Source organism: Peromyscus californicus, unplaced genomic scaffold, assembly GCF_007827085.1.
Source record: "Peromyscus californicus insignis strain IS unplaced genomic scaffold, ASM782708v3 Scaffold_2__1_contigs__length_46816999, whole genome shotgun sequence".
Lineage (NCBI taxonomy): Eukaryota > Metazoa > Chordata > Mammalia > Rodentia > Cricetidae > Peromyscus > Peromyscus californicus.
Window position 1 is genome coordinate 586,663 of NW_026294540.1, and position 23,746 is coordinate 610,408.

At 50.7% G+C, this 23,746-nt stretch overlaps 1 protein-coding gene across 2 annotated transcripts in view; it reads left to right on the forward strand.

Moving 5' to 3' along the window:
- Positions 1-23,746, forward strand: part of Galnt9 (polypeptide N-acetylgalactosaminyltransferase 9) — a 71,112-nt gene that overhangs the window by 27,023 nt on the left and 20,343 nt on the right. For both annotated transcript variants that reach the window (XM_052754877.1, XM_052754878.1), the window contains 4 exons: positions 4,588-4,768; positions 15,139-15,305; positions 16,654-16,828; positions 20,153-20,350. In XM_052754877.1, coding sequence (XP_052610837.1) covers positions 4,588-4,768; positions 15,139-15,305; positions 16,654-16,828; positions 20,153-20,350 — 721 coding nt within the window. The remainder of the gene's footprint in view (positions 1-4,587; positions 4,769-15,138; positions 15,306-16,653; positions 16,829-20,152; positions 20,351-23,746) is intronic.

Sequence of the window (23,746 nt, forward strand, 5' to 3'; positions counted from 1 at the left end):
TGGCGGGTGGCAGTGTCTCTCTGACTCAGCCTTCCACATCCCAGCTTTATTCTCCTCCTTGGACCGCCTACACTTCCTGCCTAGCCAATGGCCAATCAGTGTTTTATTTATTGACTAATCAGCAACACATTTGCCACATCCCAAGCTCCTGCCACCTTGGTGGACTGCACCCTCAATCTGTCCTTCCTTAAGTTGCTATTAAAGTGAGGATTTTTGTCCCAGCAATGAGGAAAATAGTTAATACACAAGACTTCTCTGAGAAAAGTAAGATGTGCTGTGTGTCCTGTGGGGCCAGATGCCAGGAAGGATGGTGGGGGCCAGGCCTGGACCAGCAGAGACCGGGAGTCTACTTTGATTCATCACAGTGGAGGTTCCTAAGCAGGACGCTGGGCTGGGCCCTGGATCACCACCTCCACTGAACAGCTCGAGGGAGGCCTTGTCTGGGCTGTTTTGTGACACTGGGTCTGTTTCTGCATCTGTTCTCCAAAGAGTTGAGGAGGTCATGCCCTGGGGCTGTGTGAGTACAGACAGACCTCCAGGGGCAGGAGTCTGCTTGCTCAGCAACTGGCAGAAAGCCAGCGTGTCATCCACAGAAAGCAGAGAATAAGGAACACAATAGATAACAAGAAAGAACTCTGTAGGTGGGCTAGTTAGCCATGAGGATGTGACAAGGCATCAAGCTGGTGGTCCGAAAAGTCTCAGAGAATGAAAACAAAGAAGTGGTATCAGGCCGGGCGGTGGTGGCGCACGCCTTTAATCCCAGCACTCGGGAGGCAGAGCCAGGCGGATCTCTGTGAGTTCGAGGCCAGCCTGGACTACCAAGTGAGTTCCAGGAGAAGCGCAAAGCTACACAGAGAAACCCTGTCTCGAAAAACCAAAAAAAAAAAAAAAAAAAAAAAAAAAAAAAGAAGTGGTATCAGCAGGAGGAAGAGGCAAGAGGAGGAATCTTCATTTAGGGAAGTTCCAGGGCTGGGGGGCTCAGTGGTGAGGGTGCTGCTGCTCTTCCAGAGAACCCAAGCTCTGTTCCCAGCACCCATACCCAGTGACTCACAACCACCTGTAACTCCAGCTCCAGAAGATCTGATGCCCTCTTCTGGCCTCCACTGGTACCTGCAAATACATGGTACACATCCACACAGACATAGACACATACACATAGATACAAATACAATAAAATATAAAAATATTTTTAAAAAGACAAATAGTTAAAGGCAGTTATAGAAGAACAAGTTGGAAGGCAGACAGAAATATAATCTCACAGTTAACAGAACACATCTCCCAGAATGAAATATTTCCTGAAGGCTGAACATGACCATAATAAACTCCAGATGGGAGAGACAGACAGACAGCTAGAGGAGAGACAGAGAGACAAAGGCAGAGATGACAGAGAGATAGAGACAGACAGAGAGAGTATGAATGAGAATTAAAACCTGTAGAAGGAAAAGCGTTTCTTGTGCTGGAACTCTGTCCTGGAACTGGGTGAGCAGGAGAAGCTTAGGAACTCTATATCCAGCAAAGTTATCTGCCACTCCTAAGGAGGAAAAAAACGTTTTTCAACTGCCTTATAGCTTAGAAAATGCTCTTTCCATATTTTCATATACCCATGAAATATGATTTGGTAATATTTTTCTGTCAAGTAAAAAGCAAGTCCCAGACCTAAGGAGATGTGGAATTCACAAAATGAGAGAGCCTACCCAGGCTGAGCATAAGAAGGTTTCCACGGATGGTGACTGGGCAAGACAATACAGATTATGTAGGAAGTAAAAGGGTCCCTCCATGAGGGTGCTGAGAATTGCCTAGGATTCTACCACCTGTCCCCGCTCTGCAGTGAGGAGCCTGGCATCCAGCATGGAGACCAACTGTTTCCAGCTTTGCTGCCTGGGTGTGGTCATGTGCTTTCTAACACCGTGACTTTGGCTGTGTTATTTGACTCTGCGCCTCAGATTGAAGTGCCTACACATTGAAGTGCCTCATAGACGGACCTCCTAGGGGTGCTATAGAGAAGGAGGCAGTGGACATGCCTGCAGAGCGTGTGCCAACACACACTGTTACTGCCACACTTGCACACCCATGCCAGAGCAAGATGGCGGGTCGTGATACAACACAAAGCAACCAAAGTGTGTGTGTGTGTGTGTGTGTGTGTGTGAGTGTGTGTGTGTGTGTGTGTGTGTGTGTGTGTGTGTGTGTGTGTGTGTGTGATTCTGGGAATTTGGAACATTGGTGATAAAAATCAACATTGCCTTGATATTTGAAAATTCTTCATTATGTAGCCTGAGGTTGGTTAGTGATGGAATGACATTTTGATCCTGGTGGGTTTCTCAGTGCTGGGCTCACCAGTGAGTTCTGTTCATGTAATTTCACAGGATAAATAGGATCCATTTCTTGTTTTAAGATCTCACGGAATCTTGCTTGTGTTTGCAGAGCATGATAGGGCTGTTGCAAACACCCTTGAGGGACACTGTGGAGCCATGGGCAAGAAGCCTGCATGTCTCTTATCTTACACGTTGGGCATCGAGGGACATGGCGAAAGTTGATGCTCTCAGAAATAGAGCCTTCAGCATTCCTCTTGAAGTCACAAGGGCAACCACCAGAATCGCTAAAAATACAACAGAGTTGAGAACAATTGGGGGAAGGTGGTGCAGGGGAGGGGACGTGGGCGGAGGTGGAAACAGACTCTACTCATTTTTCACACTGAGGAGCCCTGGGACTTGTCTCTGGCTCACAAAGAAGGAACCAGATCCATACGGCTATCACGGCTACAATGCTCACGTACTGGCTGTAATATGGAAAGAATGCATCAGGCCAACAAGAGGTTAGTGCTTTGAAGAGTGGGGTTTGCAGGCAGGCGAGCTCAGGTGATGTATTCTGGATTGACTGAATAGTGTATCAAGTGTATATTTTGCTTTTATAAGTGAATCCCCAAAGCTGGGTACTGGCACCCCCTGAACACCCCCAGCCACCCTCCAGCCAGGCAGCAAGATCTGAGGACAATTGCTCTGAGGGTGTCAGGGCTGGTCTCCTGCCTGCTTGGAAGCTGCCGCGTGTCTACCCCTGGGAGTTGCCTGTCTTTTCCCTTTCAAAATGAAAGGCACAAAGTGTATGTTTAAAAACAGTAGAATTTTGCCAGATGTGGTGGTGAGGCAGGAGGGAGCCATCCAGGGCTACATAGTGAGTTCTAGGCCAGCCTGGGCTGGCCCAGGAGAGCCCCATGTCTAAGGCATGATTTTTAGATATGTTGCAACATTAAGATAAAAATAAGCGTGTGAAGTAATGTGTCTCATACTTTTTCAATTTTATATTCAATGCATATCCTTCAGTCCTATACAAACATCAACGTTTATGTTTGAACAATTAAAATGGAATGTTCCAGAACACACAGAGGTCCAGGAGCCTGGACTGAGTAGAAAACCCCCCTGACTATTTGGAGTATGGAGGTTCACACCTCATAATACCTGGCTGGATCTCCACCAAGGCGAGCAAAGGGTACTATCTCTGCTTGTGGTTGTTGCCCTGGACCACAGCCCCTCTAGGAGGAATGCTCTGAGCCATGTCCACTGACAGCTGAGAACCTTCCCTAGCTGGGGTTCCCTGGCTCCATAGCCCCTGCCCCATCTAAGACTCTGAGCAGAGCAGGCTCTGTCCTGGCTTTCTGCAGAGACCTTGCCCCTCTTCACCGGCTTCCCTTCTCCAATGCCCTGTTTCCTCTGCTCCCTGAGTGATCACCTGTGGTCTCAGAGTGAAACTGTATGTGGCAGCAATTTGTAATTGGTCTGGAAGACAAACACTACCCATGCCCAGGGTGGGGACAGTGACTTTGTACTAAAACGTTTATTTTAGTTCTTTACAATTAAATCTTTATATATTAATTAACTTTACTCTTTATTTTAGAATTTTTTTTTTGAGCTGAGGATCGAACCCAGGGCCTTGCACTTGCTAGGCAAGCGCTCTACCACTGACCTAAATCCCCAACCCTATTTTAGATTTTATTACATTGTTTGTTTAGTGTGTGTGTGTGTGTGTGTGTGTGTGTGTGTGTGTGTATGCATGCTTATGTATGCCACAGCATGCAGGTGGAACTCAGAGGACAATTTTCAGGAGTCGGTTCTCTCCTTCCACCATGTGGTTTCTGGGGATTGAACTCAGGTCATCAGGCTTGGTGGCAAGCACCCTCACCCTCTGAGCCATCATCTCTCTGGCCCTGACTTACCCTTTATAACAACTTCAGGATTAAAGAAAGAGTGCACATAGAGTCCAGAGAGTTCACAGTCTTGGCCTCTGCATCTCCTTCTGGTGAACTTTTATAATGATCTTTTACAATGGTGAACTGATAATGGTACAGGACTTGTGGCTGAGGTGAAGGGTCCTACTGGACCTTCCTGTGATGCTGGGGTTCTGTTGTGAATGCACAGTGACTTACTCTTACCATCCTGGTGTCATATAGAGTAGCCACACTGCCCTCACTTATGTGTGACACCTTCCCACAACCTTGCCAGCTTTGTGTCTCTTCCGGAACACACTGGGGTTGGGCTGCATGTGCTGGGAGCGACCTCAAGCATCTGCTGACCTGTCCTTTCTTGTCTTCTCCAGGCCTCGCAAAGCCCATCGGGCTGGTGGAGGGGCCAGGTGGCCTGGGCCAGGGAGGAGTGGCTGCCACTCTGCAGGATGATAGCCAAGAGGCCGAGGGCAAGTTCGAGGAGTTTGGGTACAATGCACAGCTCAGTGACCGCATCTCCCTGGATAGGACCATCCCCGACTACAGGCCCAAGAGGTGAGCAGCCTGGCCTCAGCAGCTGAGGACTGGAGGTGGGATTCTGCTGTCCAGGAGTGCAAGGCTGCAGATGGACCCGTCGCTTTGTGTCTCTGTCTCTCCCTTGATCCCTCTGTCTCTCTTTGTGTCTCTTCTCTGTCCCCCTCAATCTTTCTAAATTTCTGTCTCTCTCTTTTTCTGTTTATTTCTGTCTCCCTCAATCTCTCTAACTCTTTCTTACTGTCTCTCTTTTGCCCCTCTGATGTCTGCTGTATGCATCCTTTTGACACCCAGCCACTGGATCAGTCCCCTTTCCCATTGGACTCAGAGGCTGGCAGGCTGGAGGTGGCTGGGCTACCTATGTGAGTGCAGCTGTAGCTGTGTGTGTGTGTATCTATATCTATATATATATAGATATAGATACACACACACACATACACACACACACACATAAATGCTCAGATGGACTCGGGTACCTGAGTATTATGTCATTCCAGAAGCACACAGGGACCTGACCAGAGCTGAGCTTGAACGAACACTTGGTAGGAGGATTAGCCAGGCCCAGCATCCATGACATCAAGGCTTTGAGTTGGCAGCAGAAAGCTGGCTGCTCTTGGGCTCCATCACAGACTACCAGGACAGGAGGCCTAGACAGGGAAACTCTCAGCAGCTCCCTGATGTCTGAGTTCAGGGTTCAGCATGCTGCCAGAGTGCCTCGAGGGGCCTGGTGAAGGTACATGAGTGGTGAGTCTGTTTGCAGTCCTTCTACTGCCCAGTGGACCCAAGACTAGAACTGTGTCAAGGAGCTTTCTGAGGAGGGTGGGGCCAGGAAGAGGATGGAACAAGAAGGTCAGGGAGGTGCCTCATCAGAGCAGTGGGTGCAGTGATGGAGAAAAAAAGGAGTGGACCACCCCCACCACCCACCAAGTTCCTCTGAGTCCCGGTCTTCAGGCTGCTTTTGAAGATTTCATTCTCCACCTCCACCTTGCTCTGTGCATGGGCTTAGGTAGTAAGATGGTCAAAGCCCAGGGTCCCAGGTGGCTGTGAAGGCCCAGAATCTGGAACAGTTATCTGGGGGCTGTGCTTGAAGCAGCTCCCAGGATGGTGCCTGAGCTTGGGTGTTCCTCTGAGTGTGGAGCAGAGACTGCAGCTCCAGGGAGATCCTGGTAGCTGTGCTATTTCTTAAGTCCCAAAATAACCTGTATTTTTCATGCCTGATTCTTTTATTTTTGGGCATTTTCTGAAATTCAGAAGTTGAATTATTTACATCATCATGAGACAGACCCAGGGAGCTAGCTGCTGCTGCCTTCAAATTTGGGGTTGCACAGAGGTTTCTGACATGCTTTGACGGAACCTGGTGAGACCTGTTATATTCTTTCTTATAGCCTCCCGACCTAGGTTGGGAGGGCGAGGAGGAATTATGGGGAGTATGGATTGGGTCCTGATGTGGACAGTCCACCTGTATCAGAATGTCACCCACTTGTCTTGCCAAGGGACAAGGAGCTCTCTCTCCCTGCTGGACATTCCCCATCCCAGTGAGTAAACCAAGGACAAATGTATTCAGCACTTATCACTCAGCTCTTGGACCATTTCTCCTCATGTCTAGTTTCATGTGGTAAGGCAGAAGCTCCACTTCAGGTGAGGCATGTGTGCCAGGCATGTGTATCAGAGCATAAGCATGATGGGAAGCAGCCCAGGGAAACTGAGCCAGGAACATGGTGGAGCTGTTGAGAAATAAAGAAGGAGTAAGTGGGGCGTCCCAGCGTGCAGGCTGATGGGCAAGGTGATGAGGGTAGGCTCTTAGATGATGCTTGGAGAGACACCCATACCTCTCAGGGGTCCCCTATGTGACTGTATAACATGACAGCCCCCAACCTAGAATCTTTGTGGAGGCCTCCAAATTCCTGCCCCCCAGAACCACGGCAAGAAATGGCGATTGTATTGAGCCGTAAGCTTAGAGGCTATTGTGTGCAGTCAGCAACAGGGTGTCCGGCGCAGAACGCCAAGGCGAACACGTGGGCTGCGATGGCAGTGGTGTCTGTGAGCCTTGCCTGCTCAGCCAACAAACACCTGGTGTTTGGTGGCAGGTGTCCGTGGGTAGCTAAGTGGGGAAATTGAGCATTGCAAACTCAGGCTAGGCTCTCTCAAAGCTTTCTTGCTGTGACTTCCTCAAGGGCTTCACCCACATCATGGCCAGAGCCTGCCTGCAGGACTGGCAGAGGTGACCATCAGAAACCGGGCTGCAGGTGTGTGTGTGTGTGTGTGCACATGTGTGAGAGTGTCCCAGCACCCACAGGCAGCACCATCCACTCCAGTGAGTTCTCATGCTTCCTTGTCGGAACCATGCTTGGACTCCTTTTGTCTGGGGGTGGACGGCTTTTCTAATTAAGCGGCAGCTTTAATTATGGCACAAAGTGTATCACATAGATGTTGATTACCAAGCCTGCCCCTGGGATGATGAAAGGAGGCCGGTAAATCCAAATTAAACAGTGTCATCAAAACGAACAACCTTCCCCAGAAGCCACAGCCATGATGTCCCTTGTCTCATGTTTGCAGTCTCCATGCATATTCATCGTCTGAGCTAGGAACAGCTTGGCTGTCAGCTCCGATAAGTGCAGACTGAGTGCATGGCAAACGGAAGGCTGAGCTGGCTTCTTGGATCCAAGCTGGCAGATAGATCTGCACTGTCTACTGGACAAACCCTACCTACCCCCATCCCCTGGTGCTCTTGGTGCTCATGAGGAAGGCAGGAGTTGTGGACACTGAAGATGTCAGGGAAACTGGGGTTCTCTGAAGACATGACCTATGACCTGTGTTCTGTAGTGCCATGATTTTTTCAGTTTTTTTTTTTTTTTTTTTTTTTTTTTTGGTGTTGGTTTTCTGGAGGGTCTCCTTGTGTGGTCCAGGCTGGCCTGAAATTCACAATCCTCTTGCCTCAGCCTCCCAAGTACTGGGATGACAGGTATGTGCCACCACTCCTGACTCTGGTTTGTTACTAGACATAGAGCTGTGGACAGAAAGGCCTTGTCCTGACTGCACAGCTAGTCCTTACCAGTTCTCCCCTCCTAGGTCTACACTCTGGTGGGGTGCGTGCAGGACAGCCGGAAGGCCCTGCAGAAGAGCCAACCCATCAACTGTTCTCTGGTGCTCCAGACCTGTCCCTGAAACCTAACCTGACAGTGAAAGCCATTGATTGTTCTTGCATCCTTAAATGTGGACCACTGGAGGTGGGGTGGGCCCACAGAGCACAGGGCTGGCCCTAGGCAGAGTTGGACACAGATTACATCAGCTGTGGTAAGCCCTCAACCTCCATAGCCCTGTGGTCCAGCCTTCCCCTTTCCTGCTGTGTGACCTCTGACCAGGGCCCCCTAAGCACCCACAGCCCCTGTAGAGAGCCTGGCACAGTTGCTGAAAGTCAGCAGAGGACACTAAGAGCTGAGCTGGCCCAGAGCATAATGTGTCACCTGGACCTGGGAGATCTGCCAGCACCAGTGACCCAGGAATGGTTTGAAGATTGTCACTGCCTGGAGGACAGGGGACATACGTACAGCCCTGTGGGGCTAGCGGAGGCTGCCTGTCTCCAAGTGGCTAGTCCTCTCAGGCAGTGACTCTCTGACCAGCTTGAGGTCCCTTCCTGTCTCCCTTCGAGAGTGGGCAGTGTGAAAGGGCCCTGCATGTGTCTATGTACATTTGTGTGTCTTGCTTCTGACATGTGGTTGAGGTGTTTTCTATGTCTCCAAAAGGGAGTTCGTATCACTTTTCTGGGCCTGTGAGAAGAGGGCTGATGGGAGCAGAGTATGTGGGCTTGCCTTCAGCTTTTGGTTCTGGTGACTTTTAGTCTTTGCACATGGAAGTGTGTCTGAGGAATGTGTGTGTCCATAACTCCAGCAACAGACACTGTGCAAAATGTATGTGCCTCCACAGGTCAGTCACAGGCCAACTGGAGGTGTCTTTGTGGGATGTGTCTGGGTATCCAGGCAAAATACTATGCATACGTGTGTGAGTGTAGACGTGCATATATGCAAGTGTGCACATGTGTGTGCTCATCTGTGCAAATATGTGTGTGTACCTGTGTGTGTATGCATATGTGTAGGTATATTGCAGGGCAGTCTTGCCTCCAGCAACATGGATGGGTGGATGGATGGACTCTGGATCCTTAGGGTCTCCTTGCTTTTGGCTCGTGGGGAGTCACTACTCCCCTGCTTCTTAGATGGCAGTGGGAAGGCAGGAGCACAGACGGCTGCCTAGCTGAGGATTTTGAACTCACGTGTGAGCTCTGCGTGGATGAGCGTGTGTTTCACACACAGCAAGGCAGGACGCTGCCATGCAAGCGTGGCAGCAACACTGTCCCCAAGGACCAGCCCTCTAAGAACCTCCCCACACAATATTCCCAGAAATGAAGGCATTGTTTCCAAATGAGCAACTTTCTGTCGGCTGAGGCTCAGCTCAGCATGAGACATGTGTCCTGCTGTCTCGCAGTGAGTGGCTCTCAGGGCCTTACCACCACTTCGCTTCCTGTCATCCACGCTTATCTCTCCAGGGCCCAAGGGGCAGCCCCATGCATTTCCGTTAGCACCAGTGATCTGGGCATCTGAGGAGAGGTGCTCCGGTCCTTGGCAAGTGTGTTGTTCCTGCCAGCTCTGTGGCAGGATTCCCCATCTCCCTGTCACAAGCAGGAATCTCTGCAGCATGCGGTCCCTTTAGTGCACTTCCCAGCCTCAACCTCAACTGTCCTCATCCAGCTCATGCTCAGCCACGGGTTTGCAGAAACCCCTCTGTATTCCAACAATGGGAGGAGACAATGTCCACAGTGAACCCATGTGTTCCGCTAGTTGGTTGATTGCTGCCTATCCGTCCTCATGGTTGAACACGGTGCTTTATTCTGCTTGGGGACAACACTGCACTCTGCCCAGGTTTGGGAACAAGACATAGCAACCACCTCCTGGTGCACAGCAAGCCAGAAAGGCAGTGTGGCCAGCCATGAGAAAACCTAAGATCTGGTTTATTCCTCTTTGACAGACATGATGGATGCTATTGATGTTGGGAGGAGCCTCTGGCTCATGTACACTGAGTTACTCCGGGGCCGTGGTACAGTTTATTCTTTTCCTCTGTGACACTGGAGTCCTGGGGTCTTGAGCAGTCGTGAGCATTATCTCAGCCTGCACAGCACCTCTAGAGAACCCAAGGTTAAGAGGGGACACAGGGTGGCCTGAGATATTACCTCATGAACACTTCACACCTTCAGTCCAGAGTACCACACTGACTCCATATTGTAAAGTCATCATTTGTCTGAAGAGGGACAAGGTACCTCGAGGGCACATGACATATAACTCTGTAACACACAGAGAGTAGCAAGGATATTTGTCAGACCTACACCAGAGCCCCTAAGGAGGGGACAGAACTGGGGGTGGAATGGGTTCAGCTCTGTGTCATATCTGAGCTTGCTGGAGAGGATATCCTATTACCTTTTTTAGTGAAAAAAAAAAAAAAACCAACTTGATTCAAAATGGGATAGGGAAGCTGGGAGATGAGACAAATAGCAAAAACTCAGGGGTGTATGTGAGGAAGGATGTGAGGTGTGTGAGCCAGCAGCTACTCGTTTCTGTATTTGTCAGGTGGAAAGGACTGCATGACACTATTCTGCTTGTCTGTTTTTATTTCTCTGCATTCCCCCTGTCTCTGTCTCTGCCTCTCTTTCTCTCTCTGTCTTTCTAGTTAGTTTGTCTTTATCTCCGTCTCTGTCTTTCTTGGATGTAATTACAGTATGAAGATATTTCCCACCATCTTTCCTAGGGGTCTTCTAACCATGAGACCAGGTTCTAGCAAGTGGGGGCATTGTCTCCTCTTGCACACCATCTCTTGCTTCTGCTTGGCAGGCATTGATATTTCTGGGGAGGGGCCATTACTCCTCCACTCCTGGGAGACCCTGGCTCTTCTGCAGGTGACCAGGAGTTCAGTGGCCTGTGCCCACTTCCCAGACCAGTGGATGGAGAGTGTGAGGAAAGCCTGGCCTTCTCAATGAAGGCAATGTGCTTGTTAAGAGGAAGGTTGCTATAACCAGTAGGGGAAAGCAACCAGCATGCAAAGGGAAGGCAGTGAGCAGAGACCAAGCCCCGGGGACCAGGAACCGGGGAGGTAGGCACTATTCCTCTCAGCTGCCCTTGCTAGGCCGAGGGCCAGAATCAGGACACTCTCAAAGCACACACCCTAATGAACCAGTTCTTGCTGGTGGAAGGTTCTTTGGAACAGGGCATGTGCCCAATGGCCAAATCCATGGACTTCCAGCCAACTAACCCAGAAATAAAAGGAGAATTGGTACAGTCCTTCCTGACCCAGCCAGCCACTGCCTCTCTACAGCACCTGGCAGTGATTTGCAGATGCTCAAATGGTATTGGCCTATATGCCCACCATCATTCTCTCATGAAGGACTAGTGGAGAGAAGACCCTGACAGAGGACATGGGTGAGGGACATGGACATGAGGTCCATGTGGCTGGGTGAGTGTTGTACATATAACTATCCCCAAAGCAAACCAGCCACTGTCTCACTTGCAAAAGATGATCCCAGCTGGGGTTGTTGACTGTTTACATCCCCTCTTTGAGGGGTAGGGATGATTACAAGAGGGTCACCTGAGCATCTAGAGTCTCCCTGTCACCTGTTGTATAGCATTCTACTCTAATTGCATGTGGCCTCGGGAAGGGGCTAAAATATACAGGGCAGGGAAGACTAGGGGAGGCTTCATCTGTGAAGCTATGGGAAAATCAACATCCCTGCTGGCTAACGACTCTGGTGTGGCCTTTTGAGGGCAGCCCTCACACCCCTATAAATAACTCCTCGCCTGTGCTCTGTAAGAAAACCCAATTGCTTCCCCAGCTGAACTCTGGTGGCACTGTGCCTGTTTGTTGTTGGGTCCTTAGGAGAAGTAGACATGATTTACTTCCCACATCCCTCCTCCAGGAAGGAACTGTAGCAACAATAAGAGCAAACCATGGATAAGGGACTCAGTGACACAGCGGCCTGTAGACAGGGTGCAAAAAACAGCTGCACCCCTTCCCCGTGGAGCTATGGGGTTCCTTCTGTGTGGCTCCAGCTCCTGAAAGCCTGCTGATGCTTTCTGTTTTACATGCTTTGCAAGTTCATGAAATTGTACGTTCCAACTTTCTCCCTCCATGGGTAAATGGACTGAGGTTTTCTTGTCAGGAAGCGTTTGTCTGAGTGATGAAATCTCCATGGTTAAGCACACGCAGTCCATATCAATGTGGTGCTGCTCAGCGGTTGTCCCTTGAACGTCACGCAGGCATGTGTGCAGCCTGGCCATGAAGGAGGTGACTGCTGGGGAAGGCTGAGTCCTTTACTATGCTATGTACAGGACATCCATTCCATGCTCCTCTCCTGACGCTGGTGACTTTGGGTTTGAATCCCTGCGGCTGAGGGAAAGGGTCCTCATCTCTAACGGGTATTTGGGGGACTCTTGAGAGAAAAGGCTGAGTCCACAAAGAGTAGATGGTGAGCAAATGCTGTCCGTGTTCTCAGGTGACTCAACCCCTTGGACTCTAACTCAGTCTGAATGTGGAATGAGCGTTGTGGCTCCTAGTGTCACAGACTGATCTGTGTCCACAAATTCAGTTTGAAATATTAACCTACAGGACTTCCGCCGCTTCATTTGGAAGCAGAGCTACTATGGATGTGATTAGTTAAGGAGAGACCCCCCCAAACCCCACGTGGCTGTGAAGAGGAGGAGGCCGCCTGTTTGTGCACCCCTATGATTTTCTTTTCTTACATATACAGAATTTTAAATTACATTATTTATTTGTCTATTTGTTGATTTGTGGGCTTGGGGGGGGGCATGCATGCCACAGCACACGTCTGGAAGTCAGTGGACAACTTGCGAAAACTATTTCTTCCCTTACACTTTGTGGGTCTTGGGGTTGATAACTCATGTTATCAGACTTGTCAAGTGCCTTTAGCTGTTGAGAATAAAACGAAAACAGTCTCTGGAAGCATTAGGGACGTGTGTAATTCCTGCAGACTCCTGCCCCCATCCCCAGTGCTTTCGGTGTGTTGCTGCTGCTGCATCATGGTCAGACCCCCTAGCTCTTCTCCAGCCTTTCCTCACTTTAATAATGACGGCTTGTGACGGCTTTGTTTCCCTCGGTGTTATCTACCCTCACGCCCGGTGTTGTTCCACCTCTGTCTACTTTTGCTACCCGTTCACCCACCAAGCGTATCCTGTAGCACAAATGTAGGTGTGTTTAACTGAACAGCTTTTTCCACTTTAAGGAAGGAAGCATCCAGCAGCTTTCAGTGAGTCCCATCCCTTGTTTTCACACAATTACCTGAGTTTCATTTCCTCTTTTTATCCATTTCTTCTTTGTTGTTTTGAGATAGGGTCTCATTCTATTCCAGGTTGATCTGGAACTCACTATGTATCCAGGCTAGCCTCAAACTCATAGTGATCCTCCTGCCTCATCCTCCTTAGTACTGGGATTGCAAGTATAAGCCACCTGACCAACCTACCTGCCTCCCTCCCTCTCCCCCTCCCTCCCACCTTTTCTTATTTGGATTTTATGTGTACGGATGTTTTGCCTGTATATATGTGCATATATGCATGCATATATGTATATGTCTGTCCGTCACTTGCATTCCTGGTATTTTTGATGGCCAGAAGAGGGTGTCAACTCCCCTGGAACTAGAGTTACAGATGGTTGTAAGTCACCATGTGGGTGCTGGGAATCGAACCTGGGTCCTCTGGAAGAACAGCCAGTGCTCTTAACTACTGAGCCATCTGTGCAGCCCCTGGGTTGGGACGGGGTCTTATATATCCCAGTACCTTAGAGTTTCTGTTCCTGTGACCAAAAGTAACTTGGGGGTGGGGGGAAGTTTATATCATCTTACACTTTCAGGTAATAGCCCGGCACTGAGGGAAGTTGGGACAGGAACTCAAGCAGGGCAGGGATCTCGAGGTAGGAACTGATGCAGAGGCCGTGGAGGGGTGCTGCTTACTGGCTTGCTCTCCATGGTTTGCTCAGCCTGCTTTGTTATAGCACTCAGGACCACCAGCCCAGGAGTGGCACCACCCACAGTGACCTGGGTCCTCTCATATCAGTAATTAATCAAGACAATACCCCATAGTCTTGCCTACAGGCCAATCTTATGGAGACATTTTCCCAACTGTGGTTCAGTCTTCTCAGATAACTCTAGCTTGTGTCAAGTTGACATAAAACTAAGCCGGCACACTCGGGTTGGCTAGAACTTGCAACGTAGCCAAGGATGACCTTGCATCCTGATCCTCCTGCTTCTACTCCCTTGGTTTTTGTCTTTCACACCTTTATGTATTTGTCAGCCATGTTTGTTGCTCTTCGAAGTATGGCTTTGACAACACCCTCGCCCCACTACAAGGCTCTCTGTCTCTGGTCCTGGATTCCAACCACAGAGCCCTGGTTCTCTCTGCTTTGTCCTTCCCTCAGCATGCCCAGAGGCATGAGGTTCCCCCCTAAGTCTTTCACACTGGACTCTTGTGGTGCCCCAGAACATTGGTTCCCAACAGCCAGGTGGCTCCTGCACACTCCCCTCAATTTAGCAGTCCTTGTTAAACATGTGCACCCAGCTGTTCTGGGCTGAATGTTACTGTCTGCCTGGATGAACCTTGGATGACAAGAGCTGGTTGAACAAGATTCTCCAGTTATCTAGGGTTCAAATCCTGTTCCTCCTGCTCTGAGACCATGGACACTACTGGAACTACACTTAGGGGACAGTATCAGGCCCGGGCAGCAAAGCTCCCTCCAATAGACCTCATGAGTTCCTATCCTCTCCCTACCCAGTGGTTCCTGGAGTGCCCAGCTAAGCCTCCTGTAGTAGGAAAGGCTGAAATGGATGGGCGCAGGCTCAGCATGTGAGAAACTGCAGCTTCCAAAAGGAAACGATGTGGGAGTCCACAAAAGCTTCCTAGTGAGATCTGAGCTTGCTTTACACAGCAGGGCTGCATTAGGGGATGGCTTGCCCATGTGCATGGTTACCATGGGATAGTCTGCATTTGGCTGTGCTGGGGGGAGGTCTTTTGCTCCACCCCTTGGTGTTTCTTTAAAAGCCCTTTAGTAGAGACAGAAGGGGCCATGGGTTTTGACCCATGCCCTCCCGAGCTATCCTGTTTCTATCTATTCCTAGCTACATATTTCTCACTTCTCCTTCCTCAAGAGTACCCTGGGGGAAAAAGAGGGAGCTGGTCTCCCTCAAAAACGGTTGGCTCTTTCCTCTGGTAGTGTTTCTCGATTTCTACTGATTGCTGTTCTTCTGCTGGCTGCAGGGTCTAGAACCTGCCAGGGTGGCCTCCCATAGGGACCACCCCAGTCCCCGCTGCCTGCTGCACCCCCTGATGACCTCCATGCCTCCACAGGTGCCGACAGATGACACACTCCGAAGACCTTCCCCAGATCTCTGTGGTCTTCATCTTCGTCAACGAGGCACTGTCCGTCATCCTGCGCTCTGTACACAGCGTGGTCAACCACACACCCTCCCAGCTCCTGAAGGAAGTCATCTTGGTGGATGATAATAGTGACAACGGTGAGTGGGCCGCGTGCCCGCGAAGGGCAGCAATGTCGAGCGCACAGCTTTGCAGCGGTGGACCGGCTCTTGGGGTGTGTAGACTCCTGTGGCTGCCCCAGCCAAGGGCTTCTAACTAGGGTCTTGAAGCCATAGAGTTGACTTGCTAAGCTTTGAGGCAACAGCCTGGAGGTACGGCCAGGGAAAGCATCCTCTCGTCCTCTGTTGGCAGCAACACAAGGGGTTCCGGGCTGTAACCCTTCGCTCTGTTTTTGTGTTGTTGGGGTGCAGTTCCTTGTGCCTCTTCTTCTCAAGGCTGCTACCAGTGGGCCAGCATTAGTTACTTACACCTGACAGAATCAACTTATGGAAGGTCTATTTTGGTTCACAGTTTGAGGGTATAGTCCATCATGATGGGGAAGGGATGGCCGAAGGAGCGTGAGGCAGCTGGTCACATCCACATTCAGAAAGCAGAGAAAAAATGAATACTGGTACTCAGCTCAGTTTCTCCTGTTTTATTTAGTCCAGGACTCCTGCCTGTGGGTGGTGCTGCCCACAGTTAGGATGGGCCTCCCACCTCAACTAACCCAATCTAGAAACTCCCTCATTTAGCCATTTTCAAGTACGTGGTTCAATGATATTGAGGATATCCAACCACCACCTCTACCTCAGAACTCGTGTGTGTGTGTGTGTGTGTGTGTGTGTGTGGTCTTTTGAGCCTCATCCTGAAGCCCAGACTAGCTTGGGACTTATCACACAGCCTAAGCTGATCTCAGACTCACTGAGATCCTCCTGCCTCACCTGCTTGAGTTCTGGGATCACAGGCACCAGCCACCATGCATTGTCACAGAAACCAATTCTTTACCTGTCCCAGCTGCCGACAGCTTCCTTCTGTCCCTCTGTGGACTTGACACCCATAGGCATTTCATGAAGACGGTCGAACCACATCCATCTGTAAGTGGCTGGTGTGCGACCGCCCCTCCATATTGCGGCAGTATCAGTGTCCTATCTCATTATGACCAAGCGGCTCCCTAGTGTGGAGGGACCTTGCTGGCTGCCCCCTCATCTGCACAGGGTCTTCATTCCCGTTTGTAGCTCAGTGGCTGGTCCTGCTGCTTATACTGCCTCTATCACTGTGGTCTGTCTGAGGTGTTCTCGGTTCCCCCTTTGCTCCCTTTCCCACTGGAGTACCAGCTTCACAGGGCTGGGGTTTTGTCCTCTCATAGTCTTGCCAGCATGTGGGATCTCACCTAATGTGGCCTCACAGTACCTTTTGAAACTCCAATTTGGGAGCAGGACTCACACGTCCCAGTCGTGGCCTGGGCTCTTGCCAGCGTAGCATGCCAACACACGTCTCTTTCCCCTTCAGTGGAACTCAAGTTCAACCTGGACCAGTACGTTCACAAAAGGTACCCGGGCCTCGTGAAGGTTGTTCGCAATAGCCGCCGGGAAGGTCTGATCCGTGCCCGGCTGCAGGGCTGGAAGGTGGCCACGGCGCCCATCGTCGGCTTCTTCGATGCCCACGTGGAGTTCAACACTGGCTGGTAAGGGCTGGGGGTCATGAACACATGGACATCCTGTGGGGATTCAGAGCAGAGAGCACCTAAGGCTGGGTGGGGCTGTGGCTCTGGAGGTTTCCAGAGATGGTCTCTGCTGATAGGCCAAGCCATCAGGCGTAAGAGGGATGGACCTTGTGGGAAATTCTAGATCAAGAAATTCTAGGTACTACTTCTCATTCAGGGGAAGGATTGGGCTCAAATGAGAAACCAAGGGGACCCTGTGACCAGGAGGTGAAGAAGCATCCCCATCCTGTGGTCACAGGCCAGAAGGTATGCAAGACATCTATTACAGGAGCAATCTATCTATCCCTATAGGATAGATTAGGATCCTGTGGTCCATGGAGGCAGGGACCTGTCCCTGCTTGCTTCTTAGACCAGAGCAGGCCTGTGTAAGCTCAAGACATCCACAAGGGCTGAGCACCTCCGAGTTTCGGTCCTGGGGTTTCTCATGTTTGTTCAGCAAAGGATGCCTCGGAGGACAGTATCTTTTGCCTAGCAAGTGACCTCTATGGGGAAAGCCATGTCAGAGGCTTGGGGCCAGAGCTGGCTCCTTGTCCCACGCTGCCAAGAAAGAGTTTGTCCCTCCTGCTGACCCTGGGCAGGAGCTGGGCAGAGGAGCAGGGAGCTTCCTGACTCGGCAAAGGCCTCCTCCGATGACCAGGGTCCCCAGCTGTTACTCTCTGCAGGGTGTGCTGTACCTGGGGGTGTGACTGGCAGTGATCACCCGTGATCTTTGTTTCTCATACGGAGAAGGGGGCGTTAGAAACCCTGCTTGTGACTGTGGTCCGGGACTCAGTGTCTGTGTGCTTGTCAAGACTGCAGAGTGACACCTGCCATCACATAGGCGCATGTCACATGAGCAACTGGGACCTTAAGCCACTTTAGGCCAATGTGGTGTGGGAAGTGAGAGTGGGCACCATAGGGTGCAAAGGGAAGAGTGTCCTGGGATAGCACTGCCCTGGGGACACCATGACCAAAGCCCTGGCTGCTGGGGGTAGCTGGGTTTTGTCCTCTGCCAGCTCAGGCACCTGGATCAAGGTGCTGTGGGGCTGTATCCCTCTGAGGCTCTAGAGAGGGTCTTGCCTTCTCTCAGCTCCTGGTGGTCAGGCATCCCTCAGCGCGTGACTGCACACCTCCTCCTCTGCTGGCCTTCACATGGCCTCCTGTCCCTTGTTGGAACGCTGGTCACTGGCTCAGCCAGGAAGCCCCTGTACCGAACATGTTGAGATACCTGTGGTATCACAGTGGCTGTACAAGAGAAGCTGCATCCAAGCCACACCTGTCTGAGAGGCCGGACAGGGTGAACAAGGAAATGTTGTACAACAGCCAGGAGCTCAGAGGCATGCTGGACTAACGAGTAGATAGTTGCACACAGTTGCGCACTGAGTCCCTTTGTAGCACTCAATCCAACCCCCAGGTTGACACCATGACCAACTTCTCAGTTTAAAAGAATTGGTGGGTTGGTGAGATGGCTCGGAGGGTAGAGACACTTGCTGCCAAGCCTGGCTTTGATCCCTGGGACCCACATGGTAGACAGAGAGAATCAGTCTCTCTAAGCTGTCCTCCAGCCTCCACACATACACTATGGCATGCACATGTATGTGTATACACACAATAAATGGCATGCACATAGGTGTGCACACACAATAAATAAAATGTAACTTGAATTTTTTTTTAAAGAGGTGGAAGAAGTGATACAGAAACTCTGAGTTTTAGTCTCTCTCAAAAATGGGACAAAATGGACAACTGGATGTTCCCTGGTGACCTGGCCCTGGGTGGGTCCTCACTGGGGACCGTGAGAGGCTCTGTGAATATCCAGCCCGGGTTGCTGGTTGTGTTCAACAGGTGTTTGACAGACCTGGCTTTCTTCTGCTCCTCGTACTCCCATGCCCCCCTCCTCTGCCACTGCCACATGACGTCTTTCCCCATTATTCTGTCACCTCCTTGAATCCTATATCATCCATTATGTGTCATCATGCACCCTCCCACAAGAATCACCTCATCCTGTGGTGTGGGCTGTGCACCACACAACAACTGGCACGCTATCTACTGTCAGCTCCCTGAGGGATAGTGGGCACCTGAGAGAGCTGAATTTATCAGTCAGAGTGCAATGCTTAACCTGTATAACTCATTTTTATTCAATTGGAAACTCCATTATCTGCGAACAGCATCCTCCTAGCATGGCCTTTATTGCAGATCCTACCTGTTAGCAGACATGGCATTTGCAGTCTCTCTGGTATGCTTTGTTCATTCATTCATGGATGAGGAGGTGAGTCAATAGAGGCTCCCAGAGGGACAAGGCTAGGGGCTGGCCCCTCCCCATATTGCCCGATTCTTGATCCTTCCATCTCTAAAGCACAGACCCTCAGCCCACCACTCACCTCAATCTCAGATATTAGGTGAGCCCTAGTTTGGATGCAGCCCTCCAAATAGAACCTTGTCCTGTGGGAGACAATGTGACCCCAAAGGCCAGGTCTACTTGCTACCTCCAAGATACTGCCCAGCTGATGTCATAGAGAGAAAGTCAGCTGTTTTGACCCTTTGTTTCTGCCTTTAGAGCCTCTCTTGCCCGTCTCTCCCATGGCATCCTGACCCCCTCCACCCATGCATACTAGGAATGTGCCCATGGCTGGTAAAGCTGCTCCGTCAGTGTAGACCTCCATCCCCCTCACCCTGGCGTCCTCCCACTCAGTGCCCAGAGCACTCCACACTGGATATCATCTAGAACTGCAGAGCTCACCCCACTCACCACTTCCCGCTTCCCATAGTGCGTTTCACCTCCCACACATCCTCTACTCAGGCCTCACCATCCGCATTCCCCTTAACCACGGCTTGTTATGCAGGCTGTGCATTGCGTACAGTGTATGTAAGCACCATGAGGCACAGATATTTTTTTTCTTCTGATGAATGCAATCTGTTACAGCAAGTGTGGCCCACAATAGGTCTTCAGTTAACTCTTGCAAATGCATGTACCTACCACAGGTACAGGATAGAGGGGAGAGTAGGGTTAGGCTAAGAAATCTCTCTGTACACCCCAGGGCCCTGGCTGACCCATGAAGAACATTCAGATGTCCCTGTGCCTAGCACTGACCAGTCAAGAAGGCCCAGGCTTTGATCAAGGCATCAGGGGCAGCCATTTCTAGGAGTCCAAGTCCGCTGTGACTGGGTCCTGTGCACAGCAGATGGGGGCCAACCAAGCTTAGATACCAGGCCCAGCTGAAGGGTCTGCACTCATGGCCAGTGGCGCTCCCTCCTTGGGTTGCTGAGGGTTCTGGGATGGCTCTTGTTCATGGCCATTGCCTTCTGCAGGGCCGAGCCCGCCCTTGCACGGATCCGGGAGGACCGCCGGCGCATCATCCTGCCAGCCATCGACAACATCAAGTACAGCACGTTTGAGGTACAGCAGTACGCCAGCGCTGCCCACGGCTACAACTGGGGCCTGTGGTGCATGTACATCATCCCTCCTCAGGACTGGCTGGACCGCGGTGATGAGTCTGCACCCATCAGGTAAGCCAGGATCGGTGTGAGGGTGGGGAGGTGCCATCAGAGATGGTTCGGGACCAGGGGGAGGGTCATTTTCTTGAAGAGGCCCCAGCCTGGCCTCAGATGAAAAATGTGCCCCTTACAAGGAGCAGGGACTGCCAAGATAGAGCCGGGGGACAGGGCTGGCTCAGATCCAAGTCCAGAATGATGACCAGATTAGGTTGTGGCCTGATTGTATGAGGTTGGAAGAAGGAGAGGCAGACACAGAGAAGGAGAGAGAGACTAAAAGACATGGCACCAGGGTGGGGGTGGGGGATGTCAAAGACAGAGAGGGGCCAAGTGAGCGACAGAGACCGAGACAGAAACAGACTGAGAGACAGTGAAGAGACAGAAAGACTGAGAGATAAAGGCTAAAGGTCAGAGATGTATAAACAAAGACAGAACATAGAGAGAGAGAGAAACTAAGAGGGAGACAGAGGCAGACAGGAAAGAGACTGAGAGATGACAGAGAAAGGCAGAGAGCAGAGGAGGCAGCCATGGGGAAGCCCTGAGCATGGTGTGAGAGGGCAGCGCTTGGCTACGGATTGTGTTCAGTAAGGACAGTAGTCTGGCCTCACATTGCCCTGTGGAACAGTTTACCGTTAGTTTGCATTGGTTCCTTAGACTCAAGGAGAGGAGGTTTAAACATTTCAAAAATACACGATGCCAGCATTTCATGAGATCCGGGAGCCTCATTCATTCGGAAGAATTATGAGCTTTGCCTAGCAGGGGCCATGGGAGCCTGTTTGTGGGAGACCCTGCCACTATCTGTCATCCTGCTGGATTTCGATATCATCCCACTTAATCGATCTTCTTTCACCTGCCTGTGTGGTCACTCCCGTGTCTCTGCAGTTTCCGGGTGTCCCCAGAACACCCCCTCCCACCACACCCTCTGATGAGCCCCTGGGGGACTCTGTACCTTCACATCTGGCAGCTTGCTCCACTTTCTCCTGGGGGCCCACCTGGGTTTCAGAACTGTCATTGGAATGAGTGAACATCCCCAGGGTGCTGTTGCTCACCTTACCCTGTCTCCCCCCAGGGCGGTGGGTCTTGGTGGAACCACCTCCTTGCCTTCTGGTGAAAATGTTGCATTCCGGCTACAATGTTGTGAGTGACTTCAGTCCCTTGGACCCATCTCCCCTATAGGAGGGGTCTCCTGGGGGCCTTTCAGGCCGGTGCGCAGCTTGACCCTACAGACTGTAGAACTAGTTGATTGAAGTGCCTTGCTCATCGCCTCTCCCCTGGCAGAGAGCTATTGGCGGTAAAATCCAGATGAAATCATTTGGCACAGAGCAGGGAGGGGAAAAAAAAAATCATCCCAGAGGAAATGGTTTCACAATGCTAAGACTGAGGAGCTTCCAAAGTTGGCAAAGCGCCATCTCCCCATACCTCCTAGCTCCACATGGTTGTTTCCTCAGAGATGGACTGGGAGTCTTGCAGTTGGGCCGGCCTGCAGTGATTTGCTGAGCAGGGACTTGGGCTCTGGGCTTTGCAGCAAGGCCAGATCACAGAGCTTCCCTGAGCACAAGGCTCACAGATGGGTCCCAAGGGGCTCATTGAAGCAGAAAGTGACAGTCTGAAGGTTATTTTTCTTCATTTGAGATTCATTTCATGATCCCAATTAGCAGCAAGATAAATGCTTTGTGTGTGACATTTTAGAAATCGGTGGAAGTCGGAGGCCCGACGGGAGGCATCTCCTACAGTTTATGGCAGGCTCCGGATACCGGGGAGACAGTGAGGAATGAGCTTGCTGGCCTGACTGAGTCTGGTGGGATGGCGGTTCCCAAACACGTTTATTAGAATCACCCATTAACCTTGCTGCCAGAAACCAGCTAACTGATGGTGCTGAGTTAACAGACACCACATAAAAGAGATGGTCACCTGGCTAACCGCTGGAAAGATGCTGGATGGAAACTCCAGTTGAAAAGATGCAACTTGAAACCTTGCAGAGACACCGCTATGGACGCAAGAGGGTGGCTGAAATGAAGATCGATAATACTTTTTTTAAGTGGGTGGAGCACACAGAAGCTCATGCCGGGCTAGTGGAAGCCACTTTGGAGAACTAGCACGCAAGAACTTCCTGTATAATCTGGACGTTCTATTCCTGGCAGGTTTTTCAAAATGAGTGAAAACACAGTCCTTAAAAATGCTCCCATACAAGTGCTTGTAATGGCAATTTTTAGAATAACAGACTCAGTGTAGAAACAAGCCAAATGGTTTGATCAGGTGAGTCCTATCTGATATCGCCTCCCTCACCCTGGAGGACCAGCCGTCACAGGGGAGAAGATCCTGACAGACATAATAACCTCCCTCACGGATTTGTCCTTGGCGGTGGTTTGATACGTCTGCTGTGCATCACTGTCTTGGCGTTATTGTTCAGGGAGAATCCACTCGGGCCTCATGTCTAAACTCTGGAGTACCAGGAGCAACAAGGGTGGGGATTTCATCATTGCCTCCCTCCCTCCCTCCGACACATGAGGAGAGACGGGAGAATGCAGTTCTACATCAGCTCCCTCACTCTGGAATATGAGGAAGTGCGGGGGGAGAACCCTGCCAGGTGTCACCTCCCTCACAGTTTTGGATGAGGAGGAGCAACAGGGGGGATCCCTGTCAAACATCACCTCCCTCACGGAGTGTGAGAGAGGGTGGGGTATCACCCCCCTCACGGTGTTGGATCAGGAGCAACAGGAGGGAGAACCCTGTTGGATGTAACCTCCCTCACTCTGTAATATCTGGGATGACGGTGAATCCTGACTCACATCACCCTTCTCACTTGGAGGATCAGGAATCGAAGACAGACCCCCATCAGACAGCACCTACTTTGTGTTAGCAGGAAACAAGGACAAAATCCCTGTCATGCATGGCTTCTCTCACAGCTGAGGACCTGACTGATTATTGCTCCTCACCAAGATTACTTCCTCTCACGCAAGAAGATCTATGCTGATTCCTCAAAAGTGTGACCAGCAAAAGAGTGGAATCTGCCTGTGGATGGAGACATGCCATTATCTCCTTGATTAAACCAACTGAGCCAATCAATGTCCTAGCTAAAGGGACCACCTTTCAGGGAGGCAGATTCACCTAACACCATCCTAAAAAGATGGGGGGAATAATTAACCCTTTAATGAGATAATATACTTTTCCTTCCTGGAAAGCCTGTCCCTGGTGCAGTTATAACAGAACTCATGAGGTTTTGTTAGGTCCCCCACCACCCACCACCTTTCTGAGCAGGGACTCAGAAAGGCCTAACTTTTTTTTTCTCTTTCTTTCGGATACTGGCCTAAGCCTAGGTGTGCTCTCCCTAACACTTTGGGCTTTTTAGCTCTTCCTCTGAAGCTCTCCTCCCCACCATGTGGCTGCTTCTCTGCCATGCTGGCTTAACTC